The 11864-nt window shown below is 43.2% G+C and overlaps 1 protein-coding gene across 1 annotated transcript; it reads left to right on the top strand.

The window, feature by feature from the left end:
- The first annotated feature begins 9384 nt into the window (after nucleotides 1-9384).
- LOC140549865 (achaete-scute homolog 1b-like) lies at nucleotides 9385-11307 on the top strand. Its single transcript, XM_072673615.1, has one exon. It carries the CDS (start codon nucleotides 9569-9571, stop codon nucleotides 10148-10150), a length of 582 nt encoding a protein of 193 aa, XP_072529716.1. The 5' UTR covers nucleotides 9385-9568; the 3' UTR covers nucleotides 10151-11307.
- Nucleotides 11308-11864: the final 557 nt, after the last annotated feature.

Here is an 11864-nt window from a genome sequence, read left to right as displayed (position 1 = left end):
TGTGCTGTGGGCGTGGGGGCGTGACCGGAACTGCTCTTGGCAAGGCGAGCGTCCTCTCGGTGACGCAACGAGCAACTCCGGCGGCAGCAAAACTGAAAGCCAAACTAGGCAGGGCAGTGTTTCAGCTCACATTTCATCACCACCCATCATCATCAGAGTCATACCCAAGTGATTTTACTGGGTTTTTTTGGGGGCTTGTGTATTGTGAAATACTCTACAGTAAACAAGCTAAGTCAAGTACAAGCTACTCAAGCACTGTGCAAACGTCTTAAGTACCTTCTGGTCAACCAGCTTCACCTTGCTGGCCATGCTGGTCGACCAGATTGGTGATGCTGATCATGCTGATCGACCAGTTTAACCTTGCTGGCCATGCTGGTCGACCAGATTGGTGATGCTGATCATGCTGATCGACCAGCTTCACCTTGCTGGTCATGCTGGTCGACCAGATTGGTGATGCTGATCATGCTGATCGACCAGTTTAACCTTGCTGGCCATGCTGGTCGACCAGATTGGTGATGCTGATCATGCTGATCGACCAGCTTCACCTTGCTGGTCATGCTGGTCGGCCAGATTGGTGATGCTGATCATGCTGATCGACCAGTTTAACCTTGCTGGTCATGCTGGTCGGCCAGATTGGTGATGCTGTTCATCCAAATTAAAACCTGGATCCTTCTCTGGGCGTGTGTTTTATTTGCTCAGTAAAGTACTATTAATAGTGTATTTGTATATTAATGCAAAAAACATTAATTAAAGAAAGTAGTGGATTTACATTACTGTGTTCATTAAAACTTATGGGAGTCTAGCATTATTCATAATTATCCTCCAACACCTTGTTTAGCAAATCAGCGCTTAATAAAGGTAAATCAGGTGAGCTGGTGATGGAATCCAACAAATTCATGTGCCTCTTTAAGGGGTGTCCAGGAGAAACCTGGAGCCTGGACTCCTTTCTTTAAAACGGGAAATTCATGTTACTTTGCACTGTGTTTATGTTTACTCTGTGTTATAATCTGATACCGTTTTTACAACACTCTTATTGCGGAGATAAATGGCTCTAAAAAATGTTCTCAGTACATATAGTCCTCTGCCCAAGATGATCTGCTTTCTGGATATCCATATCAGTTAGCTAGTAGCAATTCAGACCCTATTGATATTACCTGTAACCCATATAGTGATCCTCATAGTGACAGTTTTACAATGGCATGGCCTGGACTCAATCCAGTATGCACACTCTGGAAGCCCAAAGATATACAAAAGGCAAAGCTCAGGTATCTTAGAGCCTAAACATTTCTGTTGTTTCTTTTTTTTCCCAATGGAAATTTCTTGTCTTAAATTCCCAGAGACACACAACACTAGAGCGTCAGTATGGGCGACAGCCTATGAAGTTCAGCCTTCATGTTTTCTTATCTCTATTTTTTCCGGGCAGCTCCCGTACATTCCAGAAGGGATAGTCATATTGGCCTGCATTGCAAATAAGGAAATCACATCATGATTATAATATGTAACTACTGTAATACAAATAGAAAAATGCTACTTAGTCTTTAAACTCCAGTGTTTATTATATCTTAAGGATTATTATTCAGTGACAATATGGACTACAATGCAAACAGACCAACTTATTATGAAGAGTGAAGAATGGACTTTCATATGAATGGAGATTCGTAGCATGAAAGTGCTCTTGTAAAAATTTGCAGAAATTGTGTGGCACATTATGGCAACATGGACCAGAATCTCAAAGGAATGATTTTAACAAAAAACTGGGGCTATTTTGAGTGCAAAGAAGACCCTCCCTGTAAAAACAGTGGCATTGTATGAAGCCTATGTTTTTATTAAATAACCCTTTAAGTGGAATGAATACTATTAACTGAATGAACTATTGTTTGATTCATGGGGCTGAGAGCTGCGTGGGAGCATTCAGTGGTTGTTCATTTGGTGTGAAATGCTCTAAATAGCATGTGTGTGTGTGTTATACATTGGTTTCTGTGACACATCATCTCTGCAACAGGTGTTCATCTCTCTAGCTGTCTGTACCTCTTTCGGGGGAATAACAGATTCCCCCACTGTCAACCTTTCTTTCATCCTCTTCCACATTAAACATGTAATGTCATGTGAACCTATTCATTCAAAGAGGCTATTAGCACCACCTGCCTAAAACTGAGTAGGGCTCCACTGTGCAGCTACAACAGATCTGATCATGGACTCCACAAGACCTCTGAATGTTTCCCGGGGTATCTGGCACCAAGACATTGGTCCTGTAAGTTGTGAGGCAGGGCTTCCACAGATTGCATTAATGAGCCTTAGCTTGCCCATTTTCCCTGCCTTTAACTCATCGCTTTCAAGAACTGGCTGTTCACTTGCTTTCTAATCTATCCTCCCCTTCACAGATGCCACTGTAAATGAAGATAATCAATATATTCACTCCACCTGTCAGTAGTACTGTACTAATGTTATGGCTGATAGGTGTAAATAATGTTTGCTGTTGAATGCATTTCCTGTTTCATACTATCTACTCCACATGGGGTTAAGGTAGCATGCTGAAGTGTGTGGAAGTAGTGCCACATGACATCAAATGGTCCGCCAGGAGCATATTGCGTTCTCACAGCTTTACGTATGTCTTCCATATTAACCTGTGGAAAAAGGAAATGAATCTCACTTTCATTGGTGTACTTCCTTCTTACAGCTCTTTGGAAGCACTGCCTTGTCTACATGTGGCTCTCTTCTATGCGAGAATGACCTGATTCAACTCAGCCGACGTCCCCCTCTTTCATCCTCCTAAAACACTGCTCTCACATCCCTTTTCTCTCTCACACAAAACTCTCAGCAGTACAGAGAGTTACCCAGGCCTACGAAGAGGTAAAACAATGCCAAGCAAATTTCCTTTAAAGCTTTTCTTTAAACATGCGAACAGCTTTTCTATTTGCAATAAGCATCACATAACAAAATAACACCAGTGGTATGGTAACACTCAAGATTTGATATGATTGTTAGTGCTAGTTATACAGTTAAATATTCACATTATATTTAATCACTGAAAATAATGACTCACAATGATGTTGCAAAACCTAGCAATGAGACAAGCTGAGCTGAGCTGAGGCGGGCTAGATTCTTATCAAGGAGCTGGTAGTGGGATGGTAAGAGGAAATGTGTTGGATTAAGACTAACGTGTATATGTTTATTAAAGCAACCTTATGTATCATGTTTACCTCAAAATAACAGCTCCAGAGATTTGCATTATGGACAAGAGTGTCTCCACTGTAGCTACTCAGCATGGTGCTAATTGCTTAAAGTGCAAATTATACTTCCTGACTGTAGGGAGAAATATCAATTATCGCATAATGCTGCTTTATGTTGAATGTGCTATTGTGGGTTATAGCAGCATTATGCCAGAATTGGTACTTCTTGCTCAAGGGATCCCCCTACAGTCGGGAACTGAGCCACTTTTAAAGGAAACGGTCTACACCTGCATTTCTGGACAAGCTGAGAGATACAGATGCAGATACAGAAGTGAAAGAGGCATGTAGACTGACACTGTAGAGTAATATTACAGGATTGAACACAAATATGATGCAATTCTTCATTACAAGTCAGTGGAACGGAGTGGAGTGAGCTGATCAAGGTAGAATAGGTTATGTTGCACTTGCTGGAGTGGGTTTAGATAAAGGTGCTGGTGTGGGTTTAGTTGAAGGTGCTGGAGTGGGTTCAGTTGATTGTGACCTTTGGTTTTCCATCAGTGACGTTGCATTTGAGGCTATCACACATACCTGCAATGTGCATTGTCTTACTTGTTCCACACTTTATTGTCACGCCTCTACTATGCCAGCACTTATCCCTGAATGTCATACACTCCTCATGCCGCACTGCCATAGCTGCCGTGACAAAGTCTCCACGTTTTCACATTCTTACAATGGATTTCTTGTGAAGCATGTGATGCTGCCAGAATCCATGACAGGATCATTAAACTGTACACATCAGCATTCTTAGAAAAGAGGAGAAGCAGAGTAGCTCTGCTTATGCGGTGACAATAGAAGGTGAAGGTCTGTGTGTGGAGGACATGTGATTTCTTACCAGGAAAGTACCATGATAAAAGTCCCTAAAGTGCATCTGTAGTTAATACAGCTGCCACGACTTTCAACATTCTTTTCTTCAGTGAAAAGGTTGGGAGGCTTCAGCCATGTAAACGAATGTCTCCCTCTGCTGGATTACTACACCATTATTTCCCACATGGCATGTTAGAGGTTTGGCTAATTTCGTACTGGAGGAATGAGGCAAATGTCCCTAACAAGTAATAGAAGCTTACAGCCACCCGTTAACTCAAGCTGTGCTGAGTTGGTAAGTCATTTGAAGTAGATTGGATTATGTGGATTCTGACAAACAAAGACTAAGAGCTAAGATCAGCAAGGTCAGCCATCCTGATACAGCCATTCTTTTCTCAGTTTTCCCCTTTTATACCTTTTCCCTATACTGTGTCACCATTTCACAGTTAATGGGGACCAATAGAAATGCTTTATGGCTCTCTATCTGACACCTGGTTCTGGACATGGTGACTTTAGGCTCATGTGCAGCTCCACATGAGTGTCCCATTTTATTCACAATAGTGCCAACGTGGCAAAGTTAGGTCACCCCAAGAATTTTTTCCCCCAACCTTTCATTATCTATCTGTCTATTTTTTGTGTATTGTTATTTGTTTGTTTGTTTGTGCTGTGCGGGTCGACCTCAGGCAGATGGGTTCCTCAGAAGTCTTGGTTTCTTCCCAGGTTTCTTCCTCTTAGTATGAGGGAGTTTTTCCTCGCCACTGTTGCTACCCACCTCCATTGTGATGCTTGCTCATAAGAGGCGTGGACTTGGACCTCTGTAAATTGCTTTGTGACAACATTAGCTGTGAAAGGCACTATATGAATACAATTTTAATAGAATGGAATTGAATTTAACATATATAATCATATGGACATTTGATCTTCATTTAAACAATATTGGGAGATGGAGGTAAGATGACTAAACCGATGAAAAAAGATGGTTTTAAAAATCACTTAAATGTATTATTTATTATCATATCATTTATTACCTCTTGAAAATGTCTATAATTGGAATCAGGTGCAGCGGATCACCGCATTAGACCATGGTTAGAGGGGATTCTTGCTTGCTTTGATTGGTGAAATGAGTAAAGTATCACCACAGCCAGATCCTTAGAGCTCTCTAATGCAGACATACGTTGTCATAGGGTGTCCTTACTCGTCATTACCTAAATGCACCATCGCCAGTCACCACTAGATGTCCCCACTTATCTATTTTTTGTAGGTGAAGACCAGAGTAAGTAAATAAGGCTGAGAGTTTTACTTGATGTGAATATTATTTTTAATAGTTCAGCTCCTTTAGTCATTCCTGTCAAATAATCAAGCAATCAAAGCATGAACGAAGTATTGACACCATTAAGCTAGTCTACCTTGTGTCTTTTTAACGTTCCTGCACCTTTTTCCACCGTTTCTATTCACATATTTTTTTGAAACACATGTGAATAAATGTATGATCACATATGTCATGGATGCAGAACAGGCAAACAGGGCAACCTGGAAAAATTACTTTTTGGGAGAGATGATAAACGATGAGGTGCCTGGCTAAATATTTAAGACGCCAAAAAGCCCCAAAAGACAGTTCTGTTCTGGACACTTTAATAAAGTCGTTTGACATTTATCGACTTAAATACGACTTTGACACGCAAATCTAAATTCAGGTGCAATCGTTGTAACAGTTTAATTTTAGCACGAAATAGAAGTAAAACCGCAGTGCGGAAACGCCACCAGGTGGCGCTGTGTTTCACGAAGTGATTCACCCGATCGCAGCGTACACTGTGGCTCTGTCCCAAACCACACACTTACATGCTGTACATATGCAGTAATTAACACGCTTCCAATAGAGGTGCGCTATGTTTAACCGCGTATTAGTGCTGTGTTGAGTGATTTGGAACGCAGCCCACACTACTGCTCCAGGGGGAGAAGGTAGATAACTAAGCAAGCAGCTGTAACTTATGCCCTTGCTACTGTAACTAATTGGATTTTGGAAGTTGATTAAACTACAGTGTGAGCAAAACATCCCGAGGAGCTCTGGAGAGAAATGGAGAATGGTGGCACAGGCTAACTTAGCAAACACTGGGACACACTATCTGTGAAGACTCCCCTTTAAAATGTATCTAATCATACATCCACCTAAAACTTTTACAGCACTGGGACAGCTCCGCTCCTTTTATTACTATGTCAAATTTACATTGACATTTGACAAAATTACATTTTGCAGATGTTGAAGTATCTGCTCCACTTGGGTGAGTGAATTGGCAGTCAGCCAGCCCTGGAGCACAGTGTGCTCACACTGTATAAGAGTGTGTCGATACCGATGGGTATTGATTTTGAGACGATACCAGCAGAAAATGATTCAGTGAATCAGTGAATCAGTGAATCAGTTCTTTGGCAGAACTGGTGGTGAAGATTTAGCAGTTTGAGCATGATGACATACCTTTCAGTGAAGTGATGCAATCACAAACATCTATTTCTGACCTCAGTCCCTTGTATCTTCATTTTTGACTCTTTGGCATGATGTGAATCTGGCTGTAGTTTTTTGGTGTCTCAAATTGTCATGACGAATTGACCAATAGAAATGCTCCAAAATGGAGCGGAATAAAAGGATATGAAAGTATTGAATTTATCAGATTTAAACACGTCAAATATGAAAATATCCTGAAACACATCTTGCATACGTGCCTACAGGTCTTTTGAAAGTCTGGGAAAAGAACTGGAGCCAACACCTGTTTTTTTTCCAGGTAGCAATGTTTATGTCTTGGAAAAGTCCTCGTAGGAGCTTTTTATAATTGCCTGTAGGGGGCGCTAGACGTTGAAGGAAATTCAGCAGGATTCGGCAGTTTGGAAATGATGGGAAGCAATGTGGCTGATTGAGTGAAACACAAGCTTTCATTTATTCCAGTAAAAGTTTATTCTACCTGTAATGTGCTGAATTTTAAGGAACTAATACTGTGTAGTTTAGCGATGACTATTGAAGGTTAGCCACAAGTTAGAAGAAGAACCACTGAGCATTCGTCTTTTCAGGCAGAGTTTAACCAGACCTCCCTCTGACAAATGACTGGTAGTAATCATTTTAATAAAACCTCTCTCAAAGGGTTTTGTTTTATAGATTTCACCTAACATTGACAGTACTGAAGACTCAGGCAGTATCAGCATCGGAAAGGGAAACGTGGTATTGTGGCATCTGTAGCTTTTGTTGTAGTGCTGTTATGATGACGGTGTCTAGTGTATACAGTCAACACTAAGTGTGTGACCATACAACCAGCTCACGGTTCAGTTTTATTCCATGTTGCTGCATTAATAAGACTAGAGCTGGGACCTGGGAGGCAGGAGGAGTATGATGGCATTACTGAGCTGGGGTGTGTAGATGGTTGGTGTTGGTTGTGAACTTGGGTGTTCAAACAGTGTAACTGCATTCATTATCAGAATAATCAGAAGTCCTGTTGTCCATCGTGTGATATCACTATGTTTCAATGCACTGATGCTCCCTAGTGGACACACCGCTGGGTCTTACACTGGTGTTTCTCCAAATTTCTCCACCAGCTTTTTAAAAATCGAAATGAGGGAGGCTGCATGGGGGTGTTTTGGGTTTAAACGCCCCACTGAGTGAAACACTGCTGAATCTTTTTTTACCAACGGGACCCCAAAAGCATTTCAAAAACTACTGCAAACTACCAACCGTCTCTCTTTTCTTCGCTCCCTATCTATCTGTCTGTCTATCTACCTATCTGTCCACTTATCTGTCTGTCTATCTACCTATCTGTCCACTTATCTGTCTGTCTATCTACCTATCTGTCCACTTATCTGTCTGTCTATCTACCTATCTGTTCACTTATCTGTCTATCTACCTATCTGTCCACTTATCTGTCTGTCTATCTACCTATCTGTCCACTTATCTGTCTGTCTATCTACCTATCTGTCCACTTATCTGTCTGTCTATCTACCTATCTGTCCACTTATCTGTCTGTCTATCTACCTATCTGTCCACTTATCTGTCTGTCTATCTACCTATCTGTCCACTTATCTGTCTATCTACCTATCTGTCCACTTATCTGTCTATCTACCTATCTGTCCACTTATCTGTCTGTCTATCTACCTATCTGTTCACTTATCTGTCTATCTACCTATCTGTTCACTTATCTGTCTATCTACCTATCTGTCTGTATATCTATCTGTCTGTCTATCTATCTGTCTGTATATCTACCTATCTGTCCACTTATCTGTCTATCTACCTATCTGTCCACTTATCTGTCTATCTACCTATCTGTCCACTTATCTGTCTGTCTATCTACCTATCTGTTCACTTATCTGTCTATCTACCTATCTGTTCACTTATCTGTCTATCTACCTATCTGTCCACTTATCTGTCTATCTACCTATCTGTTCACTTATCTGTCTATCAACCTATCTGTTCACTTATCTGTCTATCTACCTATCTGTTCACTTATCTGTCTATCTACCTATCTGTCTGTATATCTATCTGTCTGTATATCTATCTATCTGTATATCTATCTATCTGTCTGTATATCTATCTGTCTATCTGTATATCTATCTATCTGTCTGTATATCTATCTATCTGTCTGTATATCTATCTGTCTATCTGTATATCTATCTATCTATCTGTCTGTCTGTATATCTATCTGTCTATCTATCTGTCTGTATATCTACCTACCTATCTATCTGTATATCTATCTATCTATCTGTCTGTATATCTATCTGTCTATCTATCTGTCTGTATATCTATCTATCTATCTGTCTGTCTGTATATCTATCTGTCTGTATATCTATCTATCTGTCTGTATATCTATCTGTCTATCTATCTATCTGTCTGTATATCTATCTGTCTATCTATCTATCTGTATATCTATCTATCTGTCTGTCTGTCTGTATATCTATCTATCCCTTTTTCAAAGCAGCAGCGTATTACTGCTTACTGCTTCTCGTCTCTCTCTCTCTCCCCCCTTCTTTCTATGTCTCTCTCTCTCTCTATTTTTCTTTCTCTCACTTTCCCCCTTTTCTTGCAACTTTCCACGCCGTTTGAATCGTCCAATGGCCTTTCGAGTCGCGCGCCATTGGTATGCAAATGAGCGGAGCGCGTGCTGGCGCGCTGAAAGCGCCCGGATTGTTTATTGAGGCGGCGGAGCCACGCGCCTGGCTCACCGAGGCGGGTGGGTTGGGGGGCGTCCGTAGAGGTGGTGGGTAACAGCAATAGAATCGCGCAGCGGGGGCGGGGTCTCGCGGAGGAGCGTGCGTCGCTTTAAAGGGGGTGGGGTGGCGCGCGCGTGTTGAAAAAGCCCAGTGCTGCCAAAGTTTGTATCAGATCGCTCCACTGGGTGTAAGAGGGGGGCAAGGCGAGACTTGGACTCGCGACAGACACAAACAGCCACGCACGCGAAAGACACGAGCGCAGCGCGCCGCTACGGTTGTGCTGCTGCTGCTGTTTTATTTTTCGAGCTTGTCCGAGGACGGACTTTGGAGCCGCGAGCATCATCGCTGCATCCGTGATGGAGACCACCACTACCACAACCTCCACCGCCCCCGCCGCTCCAGCGACGTGCCCGTTTGCGCACGAGCGCGCCACCGCACTTGTTTCACTCGCTCCTCCCTCCAGCTCCAGCGCGAGCAGAGCCGCCAAGAGACCCCCGCGCTCGAGCTCTCCAGAGCTTCTGCGCTGCAAGCGGAGGCTCACGTTCAGCGGGCTGGGCTACAGCATCCCGCAGCAGCAGCCCGTGGCCGTGGCGCGGCGCAACGAGCGCGAGAGGAACCGCGTGAAGCAGGTCAACATGGGCTTCCAGACCCTGCGGCAGCACGTGCCCAACGGCGCGGCCAACAAGAAGATGAGCAAGGTGGAGACGCTGCGCTCGGCGGTGGAGTACATCCGCGCCCTGCAGCAGCTCCTGGACGAGCACGACGCCATCTCGGCAGCCTTCCGCTGCGGCGTACCGTCCCCGAGCCTCTCCCACAGCTACTCGGCCGAGCCGGAGTCGCCGCACTCCTCCTATTCCTCGGACGACGGGAGTTACGAGCAGCTGAGCTCCGAGGAGCAGGAGCTGCTGGACTTCACCACGTGGTTCGACAGATACTGACTGGGTCGCGCAACCGAGCGACGCGGGGGCAGATCCGCGTCCCGCTAACCTAGTGCTGCTTGAGCTGCGTGCGGAAAACAGCTCCGGTTCATCCCAGTGCACTCCCTCCCTCACCACGCCCCGTTTTACACATATCTGTGCAAGTTCACTACATAGGGAACCAAACGGCGGAACGAGGCGACGATTTGGAACACAGCATTCCGTGACGCTCTGTGCCGGTAACATAGCAACCAGCATCAACGGACTGACTGAGGCAAACCGTTCAAAACAGGACTAGCTTGCTAGCTAGTTGCAAAAGTGTCACGAACGGACAAAAGGGATCATTAATGTACCCTAGAAAGCACAACAAACAGCCTAAATGTCACCTCAGCATTACTAATCCAAGTTACTTTTAGTAATTAGCTTAAAAATGACAGCTGTGTAAGTTGGTATGCCAAGTTGCTGACTGTTATGGTACGGGGATAAAGGGTAGCACTGAGGATTGGAACACCACCACACCCTTTCTAGTGCACTCTAATAGGGAGTGATTTCGAACACAGCCTTTGCAGATGCAGTTGCAGGACTGAACGAGGATTAAAATAAAGAAGAAATAACGAGACGTCGCTCGTTCACTCCGCTCAAAGTTTCAAGGACAAAAAGGGGCGGGTGGGGGCGGCTCTGGTGGCGGAAAGATTTGAGCTGATAAGTGCAATTATGGACAGTAGATATGTTGATGGTATGGCATCGTGTTTTGACGAGCACCAGCAGCAGCCGGTTAAATCTGGAGATGGTGGGGATGAGTGTTGACGCCGTCATTCCTGAAACGGAAACTTCTGTATTATAAGCTGTATTTTTTATATATAAAGATTTATTTTTGTATGCCGAGCAAAACGAAAAAAACAATGTCCACTGCCTCTTCTGTGACAATGACCACGTGGTAGCGTTATTAGTCGGAAGGTATAATGATGTTAATGCTCTTAACACTGACTAGAGTTTTGTTCAGTAGAACATGTTATTGATCAGACATTTGGCTCCTCGTGGCTGAACGAGGAGGAGACTGTTGAAAGTGTATGCACTTGTTCTCGGTGTTCTGTAGACTATACGGAAAATGTACATATCCGCGATTTTAACATATATATTTTGTGTAAAAACGTCTTTTTTCCCCTTTTTATAAATAAATTCACTCTATTTATACATATATATGCTGTCTTCTGTTTTCACTTTTTCAAGTTCACCCTATGCACGCAGCTATTTGGGCTATAAATCAGGCTGTAGACGTCCTTGCTTGGGCACTTAGCTAGCTAGCTCCATGTTTGACACAACAGGTAAGATTTTGCATGTATCAGGGAAAGATAGCTAGCATGTACAACACATGGGACAGGCATACGACTTTTACATCCACAGTGCTAGCTAGCTAACATTCAGTCATCTTGAGCCTTTTCATACTTTAATATATGTAATTATGTTTATTAATTTTATGGTTTTAGCATGTATCATACCGTCTTGATGATCAATCAGATAGTATGGAATAAAAAAAAAAAATGAAGACAGGCATGATTTATTTTTGTTGTATCGACTAGACACTGGATGGATTGTTTCCCCTTTATTTGGAGGGCACCGAGGCCTTTTAAATATGGCCCAGTGAAGTGAAGGGGACAAACTGGGTCACACTCCCTCTTTCCCCTTCAGAGATCAGCTCAGATAAAAGTCCTGCTGGTTTTACTCTACGTGCATC

The sequence above is a fragment of the Salminus brasiliensis genome, chromosome 2, assembly GCF_030463535.1.
Source record: "Salminus brasiliensis chromosome 2, fSalBra1.hap2, whole genome shotgun sequence".
In the NCBI taxonomy this organism is placed as follows: domain Eukaryota; kingdom Metazoa; phylum Chordata; class Actinopteri; order Characiformes; family Bryconidae; genus Salminus; species Salminus brasiliensis.
The sequence above is the reverse complement of the archived record's forward strand: the minus strand, read 5'-3'. Positions and strand labels throughout refer to the sequence as shown.

Bases quoted from the DNA above. Each gene is read 5' to 3' on its own strand.
- LOC140549865 (XM_072673615.1), top strand. From the start codon at position 9,569: ATGGAGACCACCACTACCACAACCTCCACCGCCCCCGCCGCTCCAGCG.